The following is a 22,700-nucleotide window of genomic DNA, read 5'->3' as shown; positions in this document are numbered from 1 at the left end:
AGCATGGTTGTTTTCAGACATAGAAACTTAGTCCCTCAGGTTTGCCTTCGCTAACCTGCGACCCCATGATGTATGAATGCATATTGATAACAAGTGTAGCTCACTTTTGACAGAAAGCAGCACTGCTGGCAAATGCTGGGGAAAATTGCTGTGACAGAACCAGCATGTCTTTTTATGTCTCAGCTGAAGAACATTCTCTTGTCATCGGCTTATAAGGCAGACTTCAGACATTATGGAAAAAGCAACAAAAATAGCTGAAATTGAAGGTATGCTGGACTGCTGTGGCCCAGCCTTGTGTTCAGCAGTCTGAGATATTTTTAAACTTTGCACCCCCAACCCACCCTCTGCCTCGTCATCTCCTATTGCCTTCCCACTCAACCCCCTGCCTCCTCTCTTCTGTGCAACCAATCTCGTCCATATTGTCTCTCTCACACATGCAAAAGAGAAAAGGAGGGACAGAGAGAGAGATGTACAGAGGGTAAAGATAGAGCAGATTTGCAACAACCCACTGTTCCCAGTCTCCCAGCTGGATGGAGAAGTCTGAATATTGGAATGTGAACACCAAGCGGAGCATTAAGATCAGCTCTGGGGCATTCTTGTTTTCTCTTTTTCTTTCTCCTTTCCCCCCTTCTCCCCCTGCTCTTTCTTACTCAGTCTGGTTAGCACACATCCAGTCGGCAGATTATTAATCACATCTTTTCCCTTTTTGCTTTTTTCTTCATTTCTCCCATTCCGCTGTTCATTCTTGCTTCCTTTTTGCTCTACTAAATGGTATTGCCCTGACATATTTCCAGGGCTTCATTACACGTTGGCCATTCTGAGCTCCCCACGCTTTTGCTCTCTTTTTCCTTTTCCTCAGAACTTTGTTTGTAAATGTGCAGAGGAGAAGAATGAGGGAACAAATTATGAAACACAGGAGTGCATTCCATACCTTGTTTAGAAAGAATTCTCCAACAGCGCAGAGGGGGAGAGCAGCCACTTCCCCTGTGATTCTACCCCCACTTTCAGCCCATATGGCTCTTTTTATGTTTGCAATCTTGAGGCATGTCCATGACATTTGTTCTTCATGTACTACAACTCATTTATTAAGGTGTTGTACAGACTCCATATGTTATGTCAAAATCCAGATTCGGATGTTTCTGTAACAGCTTGTGATCAAAGATCTGGGAAATAAAAGATTGTTCACTCTCCACTCGTACATGTCCTTAACAAGTAACAGTGTAACATCATTACTGTAAGTCTCCCAGCAGCAACTTGACTACAACTATTACTTTAAGTGATGGTCTGGCTGGTGAAAAAGAGGGAATTTTGGATTTTGGCTGCTCTCTTTTACAGTTCTCCTCAGGGAATACTTGATGGAGGCCTCACTAAAATGCTTTCCAAAACAGTGCACGAAGCATAGCAAACAATAGGGAGCACCAGCATTAAGAGCCATTTATTAATGCTTCGGCTTTGATTACAGTGAACAGAAGCTGGGCAGGCCTCTTTCACGTTATATGATCATGTGAAAACAGCCTGTGAAAGATAATTGTGTTCCTAAGTCAGTTGCTTTTGAATTAATCTCTTAAAGGGCCCGACCTGTTTCCTTTGAACATTTGTAAAAGATGGCCATAAAGCCTTAGATTGCTTTGATAAAGAATCAGTATTTAGTATTGAGCATGTGATGATTTATGTCCTGAATTCCTCTTTATGTTTCTCTCTTTGTGACGAGACAATAGAGAAACAAGTTCATGGCCTATCAGTTGCACAAGAGTGTCCAGAGCGACTTACTTATTTGTAAATCACATTTTGCTCTGTAATGCATTCTGTCGTGGCTGTTTAGCTGTTTTCTCTAGTGAAAACCGCCTGTGTTGCTAAATCACGGAAAAGGGACGTAATATGATTTTTGATGGTAAATTCAGTAACGATAACAAAAACAAAAGATTGAAAACATTTCCAAGGGGCTCTTGCAGTCCTGCAGAAGCCTTTCCATGCGTCTCTGCCCCCTCACGCTTTTGTCAGCAAACTATAAATTGACATGTTTTCCTCCTCTATGTCAGCAGATGACACAGTGATTCTCACTTATCCGCAGGTACCATTGATTGTTGCCATAGACACAAGCTTTCACTTTGGAGATAGCCTGCAGCTGGTCTGTTGCAGTTAATAGTTAAGGCTTAAAAGCTGCCTTGGTGGATCAGTTGATGAGGGATCATACACAACTGTCCCTGGTTTGAATCAGTGTGGTTTATTGACTTGTCTGTCTGCCTTTGTTGTCAACTATCTAACAGATGTTAAATGTCTTGCCAAATTGTTACCAGCTTTTGTTATATTGTATCTGCAGACAACAGTCAAATACTACCTGCTGATAAACAGATAAAACATGCTGTCAGCTAACGTTTTGCTAATAAAGCAGTTTAGTGTGGCATGAGGATTTAAAGAGTCAGTCATTCATACTTTCCTTGTTGATTTGGTTAACTCTAATCATTAAATCTGATAAACCAATAGAGAACTGAACTGAAACTCCATAAAATGGATAAAGCTGTTTACCTCATGGTTTTGGATTAGGAAGCAGAAGTGGAGCCAAGCCCTGGGTTACTCTGTAACACTTGAACAGATTTCATGCATTCAGAAGACATAATCTGAAAGGCCATATGAAAATGATCTGATCACAACAAACAAAACAAAGCAGGTGCAGGTGATTGTCTTGAATATGGAATTAGCTTTTCAGCAGCATCTTTTATGTGCATTATTTTACAAATATGAATAAGACTGGATGACATCTTTTGGAGTGTCACTTCATGGTTATTCAATTGTTTCGCAGATTGGCAGGTATGCTATGTATAATATAAATTAGTGTATGTGGCAACATGTGTAGGTTGATTTCTCTGTGATAGCTAATCTTTACGGTGGCTGTCCCTCAATCTCTCTTCTTCTGGGTTCAGTTGCTATGGTAATAAGAGGGTTGAGAAATGTAAAGCCGTGGAAAGGGAGGAGAATATGTGTCTGGAGAGACCATTAAGTGAGAATCATTATACCAGAACATATTTATGTCTGCAGGCCAAAACTGTTCACCAGTTAAGAGAGAAATATAAGATTTCTTTTTTCACTTTATGGTTTTTGTAAGTCTTGCAGTTCAAAGCTATGATTGTCTACACAGCCACACTGACGCACATTAGAACCCAGAGTTGAGAGAACCAGAGCTGTCAGGCAGACTGGAGCCAGGAGGAGAGGATTCACATCCACGTAGATCAGCAAGCACTGCAACTCTCTCTCCAGCTCTGGTTGCAGGCCTCCTGACCGGCTCTGCCATCTCTGCCATGTGAAATCACTTGCTCTTCATGTGCTGTGTGTTTTCAGCCACCTTAGGCATAATGGCAGCCTTGTTTATCCCTAAACACAAGTGTGAACTGGTCTTTCTTTTACTTTATCATTTTTACCATGTGTGTCTTGCAAGTTAATCACATCTGTTTCCAAAAAAAAGGGAATAACTTTAGTCATCTCCGATATTATCAGGACACACATATATGCACTAAAAGATGCTCACACAGAAAAGTGAGTACTTTGCATGTTCTACAAGGTCAGGCAAATGCCTTGTAATCCTCCATCTTTTTCTAAATATTGTTAGATTTTTTTTTTTTTTTTTTAAATAAAATAAATTTTTAAAATAAAATTCTGCAAAGGCAGAAGAAATGACACATCATGTGGAGTTTAACATTTGCCTTATTAGCTGTTGTTTTTTTGAGAATATATATATATATATATATATATATATATATATATATATATATATATATATATATATATATATATAGTCTACAAAGGACTGGAAGCATAATATGTTGTGAGGATGGTTCTTAAAATGGTTCTCGAGGAATATCTGGAGCTGTCCGGCTCAGTAACCACAGACATAGTTTCTCACTGTAAGTCTGACGAAAACCAGCTCATGTCGGTTTGTTTCACACAATAAAATAAAATAAAATAAAATAAAATAAAATAGTTGACTATACTTGGTATGAAGTAACTGTGGTACATTCAGTACTTTTGTTGCTTTGCAGTGATGAAAAATATGCCACAGATTCTGACTGTGAGTGCTGACAGCAGGAAACCGATCCTAATGGCTTGTTTGTGTCGCTTGATATGTCTACCACGTATTTCCTCCTGTGCTCCTAGAATCACAGCAGTGAGTGCATGTGTGTGTCTGCACAAAGTAGGTCAGCAGGAGGACAGGAAACCACTGCTCAGTTGTCTGACTGCTGTATGTGACTTTGTGGATGCGAGCACACTTACAAATGGCACACACAAGAGCGACAATACTTGTGCATTTTGTGCCCTTGTTTGTTTCTTCTAAGACATTTAGAAATAGCCTGTTTCCCTTTCCAGTCCTCTTTTCTTTAGTCACACTAACATGTATCCCACCTTTGTAAACTTTTTCTTTTTACACCTTTTAAAGACTATGGAGGACCAAACCTACCGAGTTAAAAACTAACTACAGAAATATAAAAACGTCTCAGAAAAGTGATAGGCAAAATAGTTACACAAAAATATTTTAAAAATAGTTTTTGCATTAAGAAACCTATAAAATGTGACATAAATTTATATTTCTCTTGTTATTTTTTTTTAAAATTAAACTTTTTATTAATACTTTTTCATGAAATTTGCAGTTTAATTAATTTCTTTGTTGCTTTTAACTTTTTTTTCCTTTCTTTTCTTATCCCAAAAAGATTTATTACTGTAATTTATTTTAATTATACTTTTTATTAATCAATTCATTTTTTGACACCTAAATTTACAGTCATGTGGATGTCCTTGACATTTCCAGTCTTGGACTTTCTTCCTCTTTACATGTATTTCTCAGAGAATTTCTATATATCTTCCATTGTACCTTTTTACGTTTCTGCATTAATTTCTCTTTTATCACGTAAACGAGAGAGGCGGTTTCTGATGGTGAGTATTCGAGAAAGATTCTTTCCTACTGGTCAAATAATACTGGGTATAGAGCTGCTCTAGTGCTTGTCGCTTAGGGAGGGACATGGAGGTTTTGAACTGGTACAATGCTCAAATGCTGGCTTTTATCTGGAGATTGCACAGGATCTTCGGCATGTCACTGTATTATCTGAAAATCACATAATCACTGAAAGCCATTTACTTTTTGGAGCATATGCAGTAACTGAGAGGGTGTTTATGCTGCGGACATACACAACTAACAAAGGAACCGGTTGAAGTAATAAAGTTGGCTGTGATGCTTGGAGAACGTTGCCTGAATCATGGAGATTAAAAACTTATAAACATTTCTCAAAAATTCACTAAAGGTTACAACTAACCTTTTTCATCTTCATTTCCAAGGGAAAACTATTTTAAAAAAATCTTTTGTGTATTTTTTGCATTTCAATGTGTTTATTTAGCCATTTTACATATCTGTATTCATTTTTGACTCTGGCAATTTAAGTCCTTGTAAATTTAAGCTTTAGGTAAGCTGTTTAAAAAAGAGTTACAAAGGGTGAAACATGGTTGTGTGACTGAAGAAAAAGGAGTAAAAAAGGAAATTAAGCAATTTTAGATTGTATTAGCAGAAACACATTCAAAAGTACAAAAAAACACAAGAATTGCTGCAGTTTCGGTCCTCCATGAAAGAATCCCTGTGCAGGTCTTGCAGGTTCACCTTCCTTCTACCATTCACACAAATTCACATTCGCAATCCTGAAAGATGTTTTAATTTCAAACGTTTAGATGTTTTTTTGGGGGAGGGAAATGTGCATAGTTATTCAAAAAGTTCCTTCCAAATTGGAAAATGTATTTAAAGGAGGAGATTGTCAAAATGCTTTCCCCTCTTCCTCCCATGTCACTGTTCTCTGGTTTTCCATGTCTAACTTGTGCTGTTCTCAGCAGATTTATGGGAGAGCTGAGGAGAGCATGGCATCAGGGGGAGCTATGTGACTTGATAGGGCAGGACCCAGCTGCAATCTGAAAAATGGTGCAGTGCACAAAGATGCAGAGGGTAAGATGGTGAGAGCACAAATAACAGTGGCAGATGGAGGTGATATAAAGGAAGGGAAGACCGCAGGAAAAAGTGCCAAAGTTCATAAATTGGTAGCAACAGAAATAAAATATAAACCAGCCTGGGGGCCAACAGGATGGGTTATTATGAAAAAAGAAATGTTTAAAGGAACACAGATATGAGGCAACATTCTGGGATTGAGGATCAGAACAGAGTGAGACTTTAAATGTTATATATTATAAAAGACTTTGAGATATATGAAAGCTAGAAAGTTTCCGGTCACATGCGTATGACTTTAAGTGCCTCATGGCATCTGAGATCTTTTAGTTTGCACATCTGAGTACCAGAGTGCAGCCCATGTCCTGCTGGTTCATGAGAAGTGTGTCCATTTCCTCTGAGTGGGTGAAATATAATATTACAGTGCTATCTGGAGGGCCTCAGGTTGACGGGGCAAAGAATGAGAAAAACAGTGTAGATTGGAGAAGGTAAGCACGGCGGTGAGCTGAGTTTTTGGCAGCAGACCTGTGTGTTGATCTCCCCTGGAGTTGTGATCTGGGAGGTGCTGACATTGATTGGCAGCTCTCTTGTAGACTCAGCTGGACATTTGACGGGTAACCAGCAGGATGCTCAGCTCTACTCTGCCGTGTGTTGAACCTGACAGACAGAATAACTGACAGACCTGCATCTCAGGTGAAGAGTGCACAGACATGTGCCCATCTGGGCTGTGGAAAAAACAAGTTTATGGGAACCTGCATATTTGTGTCTTTGTGTTTATTGGTGGAGTCCGGTAATCCCTAAATTGCCTGTGGTCTTGAGAGGCCGAGGATGGACAAAGAGCTCCTCAGTGGAAGGGCTGTGAACATGTTGGCTCCATTACAGCCCGTCCTTTTAGCCTGATTTGTTGGCTCAGCAGCACTCACTCATCAGCTGATCAATAAAAAAGAGTTAGATGAGAGTTTTTCTGTCAGTTAAAACCATATTTGTCTGCATCATTTACCCAAACAACATCAACAGTGTAACTTGACCTTATTTCTTTTGAGTTTCGTGTTTTAATGAACTATGGAGAAAAACCTCACACCGCCATCACCAGAACTTTTACACTTATGAGTGTGAAATATTTACCCTTAATATGAATACGATGTAAAGACCAACGCTGAAAAATACAATTTAAATAAACTTTGCTGGCTCATCTTCAGAAAATTAGTCAGAATCATTGTGAAAGAGTTTAAAAGGTTTGTTGCTGCAGTCAATGTTCATGCAACAATCACATTTAATGTTTCCCGCATCTTAAATAGTGAAGCTGTTTTTCTTTGTCTTACGATGCAGTACATCAAAGTCATTTTGTTTAAAGCTGTAGGTAGACAAAATCAAGACTTTTTGTGAACACAAGCTTTTGGGCTCTAAGAAATTGTGATGGACAGTTTTTATGTGATTTTGTCGATGTAACGGAACCATTGATTAAAAAATGATCATTTGGAGCCCTAAATGAATTGCTAATGGAACTAGACTAGATCTACTGCAAGAAAAAGTTAGCAGTTATCATAACAAACAGTGTAATACCGTACAAATGCAACTGCTTCAAGCTGGATCAGACTCTAAGTTGCCCTAATGATACGATCAGATTTCAGTTGAGTGAAAAACATCAGGAGAAGATCTGGAACTACTTTAGAGCAGATACTCACTTTGGCAATAAAGTTACACAGTGCAGCACTTTTGGACCAGCCTCCCAGCCCAGCAGGCACAGAGGTTTTCAGACAGTGAGTGGGAGACTGGTGAAAGCCCAGCATTAACAAATCACCACAGATGGGGCGAGCTTAATGCAGTTCCATCGCTGTGTGCCTTCAACTGTTAATTACTGTAAGCATCAACAACAGTCAAGTTGCATTAACAAAATCAGTTGGTGTAATCTTAGTAGTGCCATAATGGAGATGAATATCATCGAGCACTATCGGCATGCGGCAAGGGAAAGAGCGGGAGGGGAATTTGTTCTTTCTCAATTTCCTCTTTGTGGGTGTTTTAACACTATCGTCCCCACTTATCTGGCAACCTATGGGTAGAGCAGAGGCATGTTTCTCTGAAGGAAGATGCATCATCCACCTTTTGTGTAAGTGTTCTCCCTGCTACTGTGATAAAGATGATTTAGGCATCTCTGTGATGGCTTGTATTGCGATTCAGAGATGAAGCACTCTGGGGTCAGCAGGGAAACATACCCCTACTGCTGTATGGGTATTGAGATGTGGTGTTGCCATGGTAAAAGATGTAATTATGAAATCAGTAAATCATGTATGCTCTGTGAATTATAAATCTGTGGAGTTGTCACAGCCACTGCATCACTGCATCTGAGGCAGCTTCTTATTATACAACTATGTTGTGTAGTCACTTGAATTGTTTCCAACACTACCAGCTTTTCAGCCTTTGTGTCTGCAGAGTTAGAAATGCTGGAACTGGCTGTATTTGAGGACTTTAACTCTTTAGCATTCACCTAAGCAGGGAACTCTGGGAAACACAAGCCTCTGAGTCTGGCCCAGGTCAGAGGTCAGAGAACCTGTGGTTGCTTGGGATCGCTTTCACCATCACTTTTACATCCTGTCGTCTCTCTTTGTTACAACCTTCACAGATGGTGCATGTTTTTCTTTTTTCCTTACATGCACAAACTTTCAGACTCGTTTTTATTTCTTCTCCTCATTCTCACTCCTGTTCTTTGTCTTTTCTCTCCATTCAGCTTGTGAATTCTACCTGGCATAGATTCCCAAGCAGTGTCCAATGGGCCAGTTTGGGATTTGCAGAGGGAAATGTGGCGTACCACCCTCAGAGGGCACATGTGATACCAAAATGCTTATGACACATGTCAGAGTAAAATTAAAGGAAGTAACTATTCTGCTTGCATCTTGAATGCAAAAATGTTAAATTTCACCTAAATGTTTGTATATTAGCAGGTATAAGATGTTAAGAAAATACTGTTAACTTCACACATTGCAGAGAACAGAGCTCATATCACTGATCAGCACTGAGACTATGAATTTATTTCTGATATAATAAATTAGATATATGTGGGGAATAGTGTGGAAGTGCTCTTCTTCTTTTGGTCCGTAACGTGTATTTAACATTGACTTTTGCTCAGAAAAATAAGCAAAATATGTCTGCACTCTTTGTCTTACTGCTAAAAGGTGCGATAAAATTTCCCCATTTGGCCCATATAATAAACTCTGTGTCACCTTTTTGTAAAATATGTGTAAAAAATTTACAAACCATACTGAAACCTTATATTAAGTATTTCTTTTTGAAAACCGAAGGAGAGTTATTAAGTTTTTCCATCAACTCTGTGACATACCACTGGAAATTGTGGTAAAATTGCTGCTGTATTTATAATAAGTCATGGTCACAGATCTTAGCATCAGCAGATTCTCAAGCTGCATGTGTGTGCTGATGAAGCGTATGAGGTGTAGGGTGCAAGGATTGAGGGCAAACATAACTGTACTGCGACTGAAAACTGTCCAGATGTGCAGAAGAAAATCCCAGAACTGAGGAAAGCTGAAGGAAAAGGCAGCAGGTTAGGGGGACAAAGCAGGACTGGAATGGAGGACAATACAGAAAAAATAAACAGTCTGAGGCAAGGATCTCCCCCTCTAAAAGGATTAAAATGGATGTCCGGTCCCGGCAAAACCTCCTGCTCACTTCCCATGTCCTTTTGACATCACTGTGTAGCAGACAAACTACAAATGCTCTGGAGCATTTTTCATACCAAATGTCTGCTATTCTTCTTCCACCATTGTGGTCATGTGATGAAGCCACACACAGATGCACAGCTTAATAAAATAAAATGAAAAATTCTGTCTGCTTGACAAAAACAGAACAGTACGACTTTTATGGTGCGGCTGCACAGCTGCACAGCTGTGTTTGAAGAGGAAGCCTGCTCATATATGCTCTCTTTGTTTTGATTTCTCTCTTGGCTTTTTCTCTGTGTTGTTTTCTGTTTCTAGTTTCAGATCATCCCTCACAGACCTGTTTTCTCCTCTCTTTTAGTTTTAGTTGTCAAGTTTTATCTTGACTGAAGCAGAATTTTCCTTTTGCACTTTTGCTTTAGTACTAATTCATTGATTAACTAAAGTCTGAACACATGGTGTGCACTCTGCTCCGTTACGCAGCTAATCATTATGGAGAGGCTGTCTACCTTTTTTTAATTGACTTCTCTGTGTTATCTCCTCAGACTCATACTCGGCAGCAGGCAGCGAAGGCAGTATCTCCACCTCTGTGGCGTCACTTCCCCCGCAGCCATCGAGCAGCTCAGCCCCCAGCTCTCCTGGCTCTAAGCGCTCCGTGAGCACCCTGAAGAAATGGCTCACAAACCCTGTCCGCAAACTCAGTGCCGGGTCAGCTTCCAAAGGAGAGCGGCAGGTCCGAAAACTTGAGGGAAAACCTCCACCTCTTCCGTCTCACAGCCAAAGTCTTGGCAGCCCCCCGAGATCTGATGAGACTTTCACCATTTTACCTGTCACCCACAGAGAACTGGTACGAAGCAGCGATCAAACTTGAAACAAGGATGTTGTTTTTTTTTTCTTGACTGCATGAACTAAACCAGCAAGATTAAAAAAGCTGGCAAGTTCCGTTTTGCACATATATGAAAGGAACAACCTCAAACGTAAACTTCAAGACCAAAATTGAACTCACATCATTTTCTGACAAGGCTTTTACAGGATTCTGCCACACATATCAAAGCTAACATCCTAAACAGCTGTGACTTGTTTACTTTGGGTAACCCAAGAATGTCTGCAAAGGTGCAGGTTTGATTTTTGAAATATCATGTCAGGCTGCACAGCAGCCAACAGCAACTATACTCCTCACTCAGCTCACAAAAATCATACATCACACAGTTTTGTGACTCATATGCTTTCCTTTTTTATTTTCTATCCATGTTTCTTACGCATGATCATGCTACAGAAATTGTGACATGCAGATGTTGTGTCATTTTGACACTAAGGACATGTCTTTGTATGTGTGTACTCTAGGAGTGGAAAGATGGACTTGCAAGCCCCGAGGACCTGTCACCAGCCTCACTACAGCCACCTAGCTTCATAACTGCCTCGCTGATTGGCTGCACGTCACTACCAGACACCCAGGTCTGTCAGAATAAAATATTATCAAACTGACATTAAAATTGATAATAATATTCTCTGGTATCAAGTATTATTTGTATCATAGAGAAATTACATGCGGACAAGCCTGTTAATGGCTTAAATACAGAATAACATTTTGAATTTACTTTCTAGCTGTAATGTGAGTAACAAAATGACAGCTAAATCCACCATACATTTATTTTAGTTAACAGTTTACTGCAGCAAGTCTCGGAGAGGGGTTGCAGTAATACTCTCAATGAGGATCCAGCCTTGTAGGGAGGTCACATCAGTGCTCTTTGCCTCTATGGCCTTCGTGCCACATGTAGAAATGACAAACTTACTGCCTGAGGAGCTCAGTGATCAGGCTGATTGAATGAACCATAACATGCAGGGAAGGCAGTATTGTTTAATCCTATATTCTCCATATAAAAACCAGAAGCACAATCCATTCGTAAAGAAAGTCTAAATAAATACAATATTCTCTTAAATCAGAGTGATTTCCAGAGGACCAGAAGGCAGAGTCTAACAGTGACCTGTGTGATGCATGACTCACACTGAACATCTTCCAAAAGGACATGCCGGGAGATACATAGAAAACAGCACGAAATAGCAGATGTGATGAAAGAGGGCTGTGTGAACAAATACGTTTCCATTTCTCCATCAAACTCTTGCAGTTAGCTGCTTGAGGGAAAGAAATGTTTCCAGTTGGGTATTTGACGAGTGTTTCTTTGCTCTGAATTGGAAACTTGCCTGAAACTGGATGTTGCTTGAAAAGCAGAAATATTGCATTAATCAGCAGTGCATAAACCTTATCAATATAAAACAATGATGTCGGAGCGCTGTGGAGTCTATCGTGCTTGTGAATAAACACCTGAGCACTTAAATCCCTGGTTTCAGTCTAAACAGCACATCCGAAGGCATTAATGTGATTACATCAAAGGGATGAGGTCAGTGCTTTGGAGTTTTTACTGCTAGTCTTTGGAGGTAGAGCTAAAATTACACAAGCGAAGCGAGATAGAACGATTCATTGGTGTAGGTCGGTTCGTTCATTCAGTGGTTTTCTTCATCTATCCCACCCTGGCTTGCAGGTGTTGTGTCACATGCATTGTTGTTTGTTCACTCACACCACATTGCATCATGGTGTTTTAATAATGGAAATATGGCAGAAGCTGAGTAGTTGGGAAAATTGTGGTGTCAAAAGCGAGCAGATCCCTGTTATTTAATGCTGTTATGTTTTTTCTTCTGAGGAACAGTTTGTACTTTCTGCATCCTGATTCACCTCTTAAAAATTTTTCAGCCAAATGGAAAAATAAAGGACAAAAAGTATTGAGTAGTGCTTTTACTATGAGGCCTCTTCAAAGTAATTCAGTTTAAAAAAAAAAATAGATAGAGATAGAGTTACTCACTGACTGATTTATTTCTTCCTCAAAGATAATAACTTCTGGCTATGATGGCCGTTTGAACTGATACTCAAAACACAATATTTAGAAACACACAGAGCAATCTATCTGAACATGTGAATGTCTTCGATTTAACTCGAGTTCTATTGAGTTGCAGAAATGCAGAGAAAACTTGATCTTTAGTTAATGGAGGCAAAAAAAACATAATTAGAGGTTTAATATTGAGTAAAAGGATATGAGATTAAATGTTTAAATAAATGTTTATGGTTTCAGACAAACAGACACTTATTTAAAATTTGATATCCAAATTATATTTTATGAATTTTTGAATCTTTACCACAAAGCTGCAGTGCAATAGTTTTTCTATTCCTGCTTGATAGTTGCTTTTTAAAAAAAAAAAAAATCCTATTTAAAAAAAAAAAAAAAAAAGGATTTCAGGGTCTTTAAACATATTAGTGTATAATTTGATGCCAACAGCCCATCCTAAAAATAAAGAATAGAGTTGTGAGGAAGATATGGAAATGCAGAAGAACTTAATATACAATTGGCAGATTAATTGGACACAGGTAAGGGTGTCAGGATTTGGTATAGAAGGAGAACCAATTGCCACCAAATTATTCTTTCCCACTAACAATGAGTTGTATCTCCCAACTTTATGTCGAATCTGAAAAAATTACTTGTTGAAAATATTTAAACTAATTAAAATTATTTAAACTTCTCAACATCCATAATACATAACATACTGGAAAGATTAAAGATTTCTGGCAAATTATATCTGTAAAGACGGAGATTTGGAAACCACTTGTATGTGTACAAACTTTGATCTTTTAGGCAACATTGCATGAGAAACCAGCCTGCCACCACGTGGCTTTCAAAGTCTGTTAGAAAAATGTGTTTCCTAAAAACAGTCATTCCACCCAGAAATGTTTCTTGAAACTCACATAAAAATAAGACAAACATATTATTTATTTACAAATTATTATGGAGACAATGGACACATGCTCTGCATTCAAATTTAAGCAGCTGTTGAGAAAAAAAATGTACGTCTAGCTCTCTAGTTCAGAAATAATAATAAAAAAAACCCCATCTATCTATGCTGTTATAAGTAGAAGACACAAACATCAGCATCTGTGATGGTATGGAGCTACATCAGTGACAATAGCATGGATGACAATTGTGTGCAAAGGTACCACAGAGACATAAGTGTGCATATGATTTAGGGAAACTTATGTTTGAAACACATTGAAAAACCAAAACAAACAAAAACAAAAAAGGCCGGGGCTCATTCAAAATTGATGTAAAGTCACCATTTCATTTCATGGAAAGTCAACTCTCATGGAAAGATTCCGGTTCTTCCAAATTAGATATTTGATTAATCCAAAAGTGACTTCAAATTCACATTTTAGTGTTTTTTTTTTTTTTTAGAATTACAATAAACAGTAACAAAAGCACACTTCAAATCGCAACTTTATTCTACATCTAAAACTCTTTGGATATTATAGTATTAGTGGTTGGTGTACTTCCCTGTACCATCCTTCACATTAATGGTACCAACGTTCACATTCAAACATTGTAACAGCATTGTCTAAATATAAACATAGCAAAAGCAGTAAAGCACATAACTGAAACCCTTATGGTCTTTACACGTGTATGTATGCATGTATGTATGTATGTATGTATGTATGTATGTAAAGATGTGTATGTAGTGTAGTGATTTTCACAACTGATGAGCAGCAGGAATTCATGATACAGTCTTCATAATTTAATGCAGTTCATCATGAGTTACGCATTACTTAAGTGTATGATTTGTACCATTACTGTAAAGTGTTACCAAATAAAAACTATATATCTGCTAAAAAAATATCGCAGTTTTAGCTTTTGATAAGCCTCTGTAATGTTCTAAAGTAGAGCTGAAAGTTTTTTTCAAATACTTCATGGCATAAAAAACCAAACATACAACAAAGGGTGATGAGAATTTCTTGCAGTGGGCTTTGCCACAGCACATCTGGAAGTGATCAGGGAGATCTGTCAGCTAGGCTGGAGCACTCATACAGGGCAAGACGAGCTGGGGGAGCAGGGGTTGTCATAGAACCTGTTCATCTCTCCAGACTCAGCAATCTCTCTTCCTTGCTTTGTCTTTTGCTTTGGCTGTGACAGAGTAGAAACCTGGATTCTTGTTGATGCTTAACAAGTTCTCTTTCAAAGAGATGGCAGGTGAACAAGTTGAACTAGACCAGAGAAGAAAAGGAGAAACTCCTCTCGCCCTTTCTGTTTGCTCTATCCACCCATCTATTTATTTCTCCACAAGACAACCGTCTGCTTTTGGAGTTAGACGGATTAGGCGTATGTCTGTGGTGTGTGCAGGTTTGCACATCTGTTTAAAGTAAGGAGTTTCTGCCTGACTAGGGGACACAGAGATCTTTTTGAAGCCTGCCGTCTGCCTTTATAAGTTAACTTTGTCCAGAGAAAGTTAAGACACAAATGGTATAATGACAATAAACTCTACAAATAAACACAAATAGACACAATTTTGTGGACTTTGGGTTATGAGTTGTTCTATATATGAGTTTACTTAAAGAATTCTTGAAACATGTGGTTGGATATGAAATTCAAATCCATCGGTTTCGTCTTATTTGTTGTCTTTGAAGGCTTTGCTGCAATGTGCACAATGACTCTATATTTGCCCAGGAGCCCCACACAGGAAATGATATCAATTCCAGGAAAAAGCAAGAAAAGGAGGTCATGTATACAACACAAGATCACAATTGATTAGGTTGCTGTAACTTTGGGTTTATCCTGTGTACATTGAGGCCAATAAGGGTTTACAGGACTATGCTGATCTTGTTGGAGTAGTAGTACAAATATTAACTCCAAAAGATATGTGTGATGCCTTTGAATATGCATTTGATTCCCTTGTTGGCCAAACAATGTATTGACTCAGACATCAGAGTATTATGCTATTTGTGCTTGATTGGCTTTATGTTCCTCTTTGACTGGATCCTTATCTTCGTTGACATTTTCCCACTTTTACCATCTCATACAACTTTATTTTACAATTTTGTTTGTTAGTTTTCCCTGTTCATTCAAAATGTTAACTTTTTCTTTTAATCTATCTATCTATTATGTACTATATTGTGTTCCGCAGGCTTGATCATTAACGGCAGCAATCTTAAATCTGATCACTTTATCTCACAATCTCTGTTAATCTTAATCTCCTTAAGTCTGCCTGCTCCTCCTGGTAACCTTGACAACCTACATCATTACCATTGCTCCCCTGCCCTTTATCTCCCTTTGTTGACTTTATTTCTGGCATCATTCACATTACTGGCACTGGACCTTTGATAAACAATTTCTCTGCTTGTCTGTCTCTGCTTCCTCAGGACACTCAGTCCACCAGTGTCCTGCCAGATGACAGTGGTTCCGTCTTGATGGACGACACCTCCAGCCAATGGTCAGCTGCAGCTGACACTGAGGAGGAGAGGAAAAGTGCCTTAGAGAAAAGCATGTATGTTTTCTTTTTTTTCCCCCTTTTTAATTAATCACTGAAAACTTCCAAACATCCTTCATGTTATTTATCTCTCACAATTGTCATTGCAATATTACTTTAATGCTTTTTTTTTAATACAAATTGTGCACCAGCAGAATTTTTTTTTATTGCAACTGCAATGTCATCAGAAAACAGGGAATTTTCTTGACCGCATATTTGAATGTATAAAGTCATTTGGCATGATGTTGGCAAAAAAGAGAAGAGAAGTAATGGACTTAACAGAGTTTCCATGATAGCAATATAACTGCATGTGTTCCAGTCAAATATCAGTCTAGAAATCCATCAGCATTTAGTCTGGACCAAATTAAACAAAATGATTTTACAATAAATGATCCATGGAAAAGACTGGAAAAATCTCCAGTATGTTTTATTTTCATAGAAACGCATCACAAGTCACACCACCAGTACATGTTTCCACATACTCACAGTTACAAAAGGATGATGTCGACAGTTGCTATTCAAAGCTTCGAGTAAAGTTTGAAGTAGTAAGACTCAAATTGTCAAATAAGAATTTTTCCTCAAATTCTCTCACAAGTTCTCAAGTTTTCTTCATTTTTTTCCTTTTTGACAAATGTTTTTGCCTCCATTTTTTACCGACCCTGCTCAGTCACTCCAGCTCAGAGGTTTGCATCCCATAGTTGAAGTGGTGTAGGATTGTATATGTGTGACTGCTGCTATAGGCGTATTTTATAAACTGGAGGAATAATCTATGAGGTCACCAATTAAGCACACAAGTCTGAGCAGTGCATTTGATATGGTAAGTGTTGCTTAGCAACAAGGTTGAGACCACCTGTGTGCCTGGGTACTATACTCTCTCAGTTCACCTTGGTTGGTTTAGATCAGAGGAACAGCGGCAGGAAAGTCTCTTTCCTAGAGATAGTCCCCCTGCAGCTTCAGTAAATACTGTGTGCACAAGATCAGGATTTATGAAGTAAACCTGTAAACAGCAACATAATAAATATTGAGAAAATGATGGATTTTGTTGTTGGAATTTTTCATTGGACCTTTAAACATAATCCAACCATTTCTTTGTGTTTGATAATCATTTGCCTTACCATTCTGTGGTTTGTGCAGAGGTCTCAGAAGCGTGTATCAGATGTGACACATTTGAAAAAAACAACTATGAATAACATATAAAGACAAAAGGAAAACAGTATCCTTCATGGCATGACCGTTGCATAAAGTGAGATACATCATCATTTGAAATCAAATCTCCAAAACTCCCTGCAGCTTCCAACCTCATAATCCCACAGTCCTCTGCAGCTGCTTTTACATTGTCAAGGTATTCTGCTCCGGTCATGTGCCGACATTTGAGCCTTGTTTTTGTTCTTAAAGAGGCTGCTCAAGGAGCAGGTACATCTTTTGCATGTTCTGCTCTTTATTGGCAAAAATTCTGCAGGTTGTATTAGCTAATTGGTTTTCTTTACTTGAAAAGTTTGAGAGCTGAAAACTGTCTGCTTTTCATCTGTAAATTCCACCAAATCATTTGGTTTTAATCTAAAACTGTATTCTCTCACAATTACAATATTGCACTGTCTGGGAAAATAAGCATTACATTGAGATCCATATAATATATTGTTACATGTATTTGCAAATAAGACATTCAGTAAAATGTGTCTTAACACTGTTCTTCATTCATTTATATCTTTGCAGGTATGTACTAAAGGAGCTTATCGAGACAGAGAAGCACTATGTGACAGACCTGGGGCTCATAGTGGAGGTAAATCTCACAGTCTGTCAGCTAAGAATCATGATCCGCACCAACACAGTCATCCACGCAGTCTGTCAAAGAGAGCTCCAAATCCTAATCATCCCAATTCCTCCACTTTACTCAACACTTTTGCCTGCCTTCGCCTCGCCATCTCCAGCCTTGAGCATATTTTATGAATTATAAGCTTGAGGAGTATAATGTTGCAGCGCTTTCCATCTCTTGTTTCTTTAGAGAGCAGCAGATATTTTAGTTAAAAGACAAATGCTAGATTCCCAAATGTTTATAAAAACTAAGTAACTTGTGGCATGTGATAGCCACTCTCGCTGTAACAACTTAACCATATGGTGTTGGTGTGAACAGGCATGCATCAGTAGCTTTGTCTTTCTCTTACAGGGCTACATGGCAACAATGAGCACCAAAGGTGTCCCGGAAGACATGAAGGGAAAAGACAAGATTGTTTTTGGGAACATTCATCAAATCTTTGACTGGCATAAAGAGTAGGTCCCTTAATGTTTTTAAAATATTTTCTGTAAAAAAAAAAAAAAGAAGTATTTCAAATGCAGGTATGGTAAAAGGAAAACAGAAGATTTGCAGAGAAGTGTGTTTGTGTTTGTAGTGGAGGATGAAGGAACAAAAGTTCAGGAGGCGAGTCTACACTTCCGTTTTGGGGGATGATTGTATTTGTGTGTGTGTGTGTGTGTGTGTGTGTGTGTGTGTGTGTGTGTGTGTGTATACATCTGTGCATGTTTCCTCTCTGTAGCTACTTCCTGGGAGAGCTGGAGAAGTGTTTGGCAGAGCCCGAGAGGCTGGCTCAGCTCTTTATTAAACATGTGAGTATGTCTTCTGTCTAAGCACACACATGCACAACAATGGGTGAGTTTGGGTCTGCTTCCTTCTGCCGTTAAGGGTGAAAATTAAAAAAAAAAGAGAGAGAGAGAGAGAGAAAGCAAAGAAAACATTGCAAGCTCCTGTTTATATACTGCTGCACTTCACTTACCTCCTCTCAGCTGCCAGCTTAGCTCCTTCCACTTCCCTGTTACTGATACATCTCAGTAAGTGTTTTTACAACAGTGCATACTGATAACACACACACACACACGATACACACTGTCTGATCTTACAGTGGGCTGGGTGACTCAAAAGGAAAAAACAGAAGCCAGAAAAGACGGCAAGAACATAGTGATGAAAAACAAATCTTCTGCTCAAGCTCTTTGATGTACAAGCTTTTCTCCACCCAGAAGTCTAACCTATGGACACATCCTGATCTGATAGCGAAGCGAAGAGATGTGTGGTAGAAAAATCTTTTAAGGCTAAGTGTATTGTTCTTGGAGTAGAAGTGATCTAGAGTCAGTATAGGGTCACACAGGACTTATACAGTGCATAAAATTAGATTTATATGTATTGGCTAATTGGTGGCACATGCAAAATATGCTGACACGATGGCTAATTTTACCGGCATAACCTTGCTTCTTGTTTGGAGATATTTAAGTCTAATGCAATCTTTCTGTTTTTTTTTGTTTTTGTTTTTTTTGCTATATTCACTCTCCATTACCACAGCTCTTTCAACTATCCAAAGAAGCTCAGCCCATCGGATAATGAACTCAAAAAGCCTTCAGGGGAATAAAGAAACTTGTAACTAAATCTAAGCATGGTGTCAAACTGTGAAAACAAGCAAGCTAGGAAGATGGCCGTAATGAAAAGCAGACAGCTTGATCCACTTTTAACAAGAGCTGTGCCACAAATGTGCAACATGTGCGCTCACTTCCCCACATGCAACATGTAAATACATGTGAACACAGTGCTACACAGAATCCTGGTAGACATACAGAGATGGTGCAGTGGTTGCCCTCATTGTTCCATGTCGTCCATGCTCTAGGCTACAGAGCCATGCACTCCGTTGCTAGGTGCAGTCTTATATCGACAGGCTGTAAATGGCTCTGGTTACACTGAGCGTAACTTGGGTGAATTATACATAACCTGATGCTCATTCAAATGTAACTCCATTAGTTCTCTCAAGACTGCCACATCTACACTCCCATGCCAATTAGTCACAGAAGAGTAGGTGCTACCAGACAGTCGGCTTCAAAGTCGCCGCGCTGAGACAAATCATTATTGCACCGTTTCCTTTTATCCCAGCCTGCAACCAGGGACACGAAACAATGAAAACAGTTTCTTTTGCTCACTTTCAGAGCCATTTCCATGTACTTTGAATTATATCAAAGATGCATTTTTATCACTTTGAGCTCATGTTTAAGCCTTTTTTACCTTTGTGATGGTTGCTGTGATGCGTAAAAGCCCTCGACAGCAGTAAACGTAGCAACAAAAGACATGTATGACACAACACAAATCAAACAATATGATGTTTTACCAAAGATCTTCCAAAACATATTAAAAAAGGACTTCATTACAGCATAAAACACAAAGTTTTAGCAAAGACAAGGACACTAAAAGCATGGCAACAAAAGATGAGCACTTTTGAAATATGGAAACATCAAAATAGAGAAGAAATTTCACAAACAAAACATTTGTAAAGCCATGACATTGTGGAAAATTAAGAAACAACACAAAGTCACCACTGTTGGAAACATAAAACACACAACATAGAGACTTTACAAGGCATTATTCAAATCATACCAGGTTCATACCATTTTAAACAGTAAATACACAAAACAGAGAGCAACAACTTCACAATAAAACAATGTTGATGATCTAAAAAACGCTGTGTTTTCTGTCATTTTGTCATTTGGAACTTATATATGTTATGTTTGTCCTCTTTGGGTTGCTGTATGTTTTGCTAAATAGTGACCAAAGCTCAGTTATGATGTTTTGGTGAAGTGATGTTTGTTTGGCTTTTGTTGCAGGAAAGGCGTCTCCATATGTATGTTGTGTACTGTCAGAATAAGCCCAAATCAGAGCACATCGTCTCAGAGTACATTGAAACGTATTTTGAGGTGAGAAATGTTTAAAATCTAGCGTTCAGTTTTTTTTTTAAATAAATAATTTACATATAATCTGTTTGCTGTTATATTTTTGTCAGACCAGGTTAACAAGATCATTTATATGAATGGATGTCTTGTGTGCCTATATTATATTGGAATATGTAAGATAGAAAACTGTGTTGATCTCTTTGAGGTTGATTTTCACTGCCAGGACAAATAGACATCTTCAATAAGATTCTGGCTGCTTATCATCTTAGAGAGTTATATTATCCATCAGACGTTGTGTTTTGTGCTGTGGCTGTCACATTAACCGGTGGTGTGTGTGTCTGTCTCTTTTGTCAGGAGCTTCGGCAGCAGCTGGGCCACAGGCTGCAGCTCAATGACCTGCTCATCAAACCTGTCCAGAGGATCATGAAGTACCAGCTTCTGCTCAAGGTGAAAAGCAGGACACAACTGTGCTGCTGATGACCACACACCAGCACCTGTGCACACACACAAACACACTGAGCAGCCGTCCGACTCAAAGCAACGCCTGCCATAGAGTTGTAAACATACAAGCAGATGTAAACACCTTCTGTAGATAAACACAGCATATTTTCTGTTCGTGCTTCGTTCCTTCGGGGGAGGCAGAGGCAAATGACAGAATAGGACTTCCTCACCTGTGAGAGGATTTAAGCAATAATATGTCCACGTCTTTATGATTATAAAATTACATTCCTGGTATAAAACTTTGCTTAAATCTAAAACTTTGCCCTTTAGCATTGTAATGAATTGTAAGTTAGGCACCCATAAATACTCCTCCAGATGTCCTCACTTCACTCTGGGCTATAAAGCTGGAATGCTCTGGTGACCATGCTGTGTTTATTTCAACAGGACTTCCTAAAGTATTACACCAAAGCTGGGATGGACACAGAGGAGTTGGAGGTGATTCTCCTGAATATACATTTTTAATGTCTATGTTGGATGTGCATAGCAAAATGTTGTATATTGAGAGGAAAAGTCTCTTTTGTTTTGTAAACAGAAAGCAGTGGAAGTGATGTGCTTTGTGCCAAAGCGCTGCAATGACATGATGAATGTGGGCAGATTACAAGGCTTTGAGGTCAGTCTCAGGACAGTTCTGAAAACAACCCTCCTGCTGAATATTTAGCCTCAGTTAAAACCCCCTCTGTAACTATTTCCTCTGTTTTGTTTCTGGACCAGGGGAAGATTACAGCCCAGGGCAAACTGCTCCAGCAAGACACGTTCACTGTTACCGAGCAAGACAGCAGCTTCCTGTCTCGAGCCAAAGAGAGGCGAATCTTCTTGTTTGAGCAGCTGGTCATCTTTAGCGAGCCTATCGACAGGAAGAAAGGCTTCTCCCTCCCTGGGTATACCTTTAAGAACAGCATCAAGGTGGGTGCTGAAGCGAAGCCACCCCAGTTGTGTTGAAAAAACCACCAAAAACACAAGAGAGTACAGAGTACTCCAAGGATCTAAGTTGCACAACTGACTCACACCACAATAATTCTTGCCTAACTGAAAGTGTTATGTAATTCCTCAGCGTGGTCTTTTAAAAGTCTCACACATGTTATTTAACAAGCAACTTAGCAGGATGAGCTGCTCCCAGCTGTTAGTCAGATGTGTTATGTTCCAGGTGAGCTGCCTGGGGGTGGAGCCAAGCGTGGATGGTGACGATTCACGTTTCGTTTTGACCTCACGCAACCCTGATGGGAGCATTGTGCGCTTCCAACTGCAGGCCGCCTCCCCTGAGATCTGCCGCGCTTGGGTCAATGATGTTGTTCAGATCTTGGAAAGCCAGCGCAACTTCCTCAATGGTACGTTCCAGGTGACCTCTGGAGACCTCTCCACAGCTCCCAAATCCACAAATCATCTTGCTTTCCATTTGTTGACTATGTTGTGAGCTTATGTTCACTAGGAGTTGTTCATTTAGTGTGAATGTAGACTTTGTATTTTTGGTTTATGTGGTCTTATGCTACAGCTGGACAAACCAGATCAAACTTCATGATAGTTTAGTT

At 39.1% G+C, this 22,700-nt stretch overlaps 1 protein-coding gene across 4 annotated transcripts in view; it reads left to right on the top strand.

Annotated features, from left to right (window-relative positions):
- Positions 1 to 22,700, top strand: part of arhgef25a (Rho guanine nucleotide exchange factor (GEF) 25a) — a 46,601-nt gene that overhangs the window by 19,040 nt on the left and 4,861 nt on the right. For all 4 annotated transcript variants that reach the window (XM_079239061.1, XM_079239060.1, XM_079239059.1 and 1 more), the window contains 12 exons: positions 10,182 to 10,483; positions 10,981 to 11,091; positions 15,869 to 15,993; positions 17,689 to 17,755; positions 18,140 to 18,243; positions 18,507 to 18,576; positions 20,608 to 20,697; positions 21,028 to 21,120; positions 21,559 to 21,609; positions 21,707 to 21,784; positions 21,886 to 22,077; positions 22,319 to 22,499. In XM_079239061.1, coding sequence (XP_079095187.1) covers positions 10,182 to 10,483; positions 10,981 to 11,091; positions 15,869 to 15,993; positions 17,689 to 17,755; positions 18,140 to 18,243; positions 18,507 to 18,576; positions 20,608 to 20,697; positions 21,028 to 21,120; positions 21,559 to 21,609; positions 21,707 to 21,784; positions 21,886 to 22,077; positions 22,319 to 22,499 — 1,464 coding nt within the window. The remainder of the gene's footprint in view (positions 1 to 10,181; positions 10,484 to 10,980; positions 11,092 to 15,868; positions 15,994 to 17,688; positions 17,756 to 18,139; positions 18,244 to 18,506; positions 18,577 to 20,607; positions 20,698 to 21,027; positions 21,121 to 21,558; positions 21,610 to 21,706; positions 21,785 to 21,885; positions 22,078 to 22,318; positions 22,500 to 22,700) is intronic.

Source organism: Telmatherina bonti (genome assembly GCF_933228915.1).
Source record: "Telmatherina bonti genome assembly, chromosome: 4".
In the NCBI taxonomy this organism is placed as follows: Eukaryota; Metazoa; Chordata; class Actinopteri; order Atheriniformes; family Telmatherinidae; genus Telmatherina; species Telmatherina bonti.
This window is presented reverse-complemented; position numbering and strand designations above follow the sequence as displayed.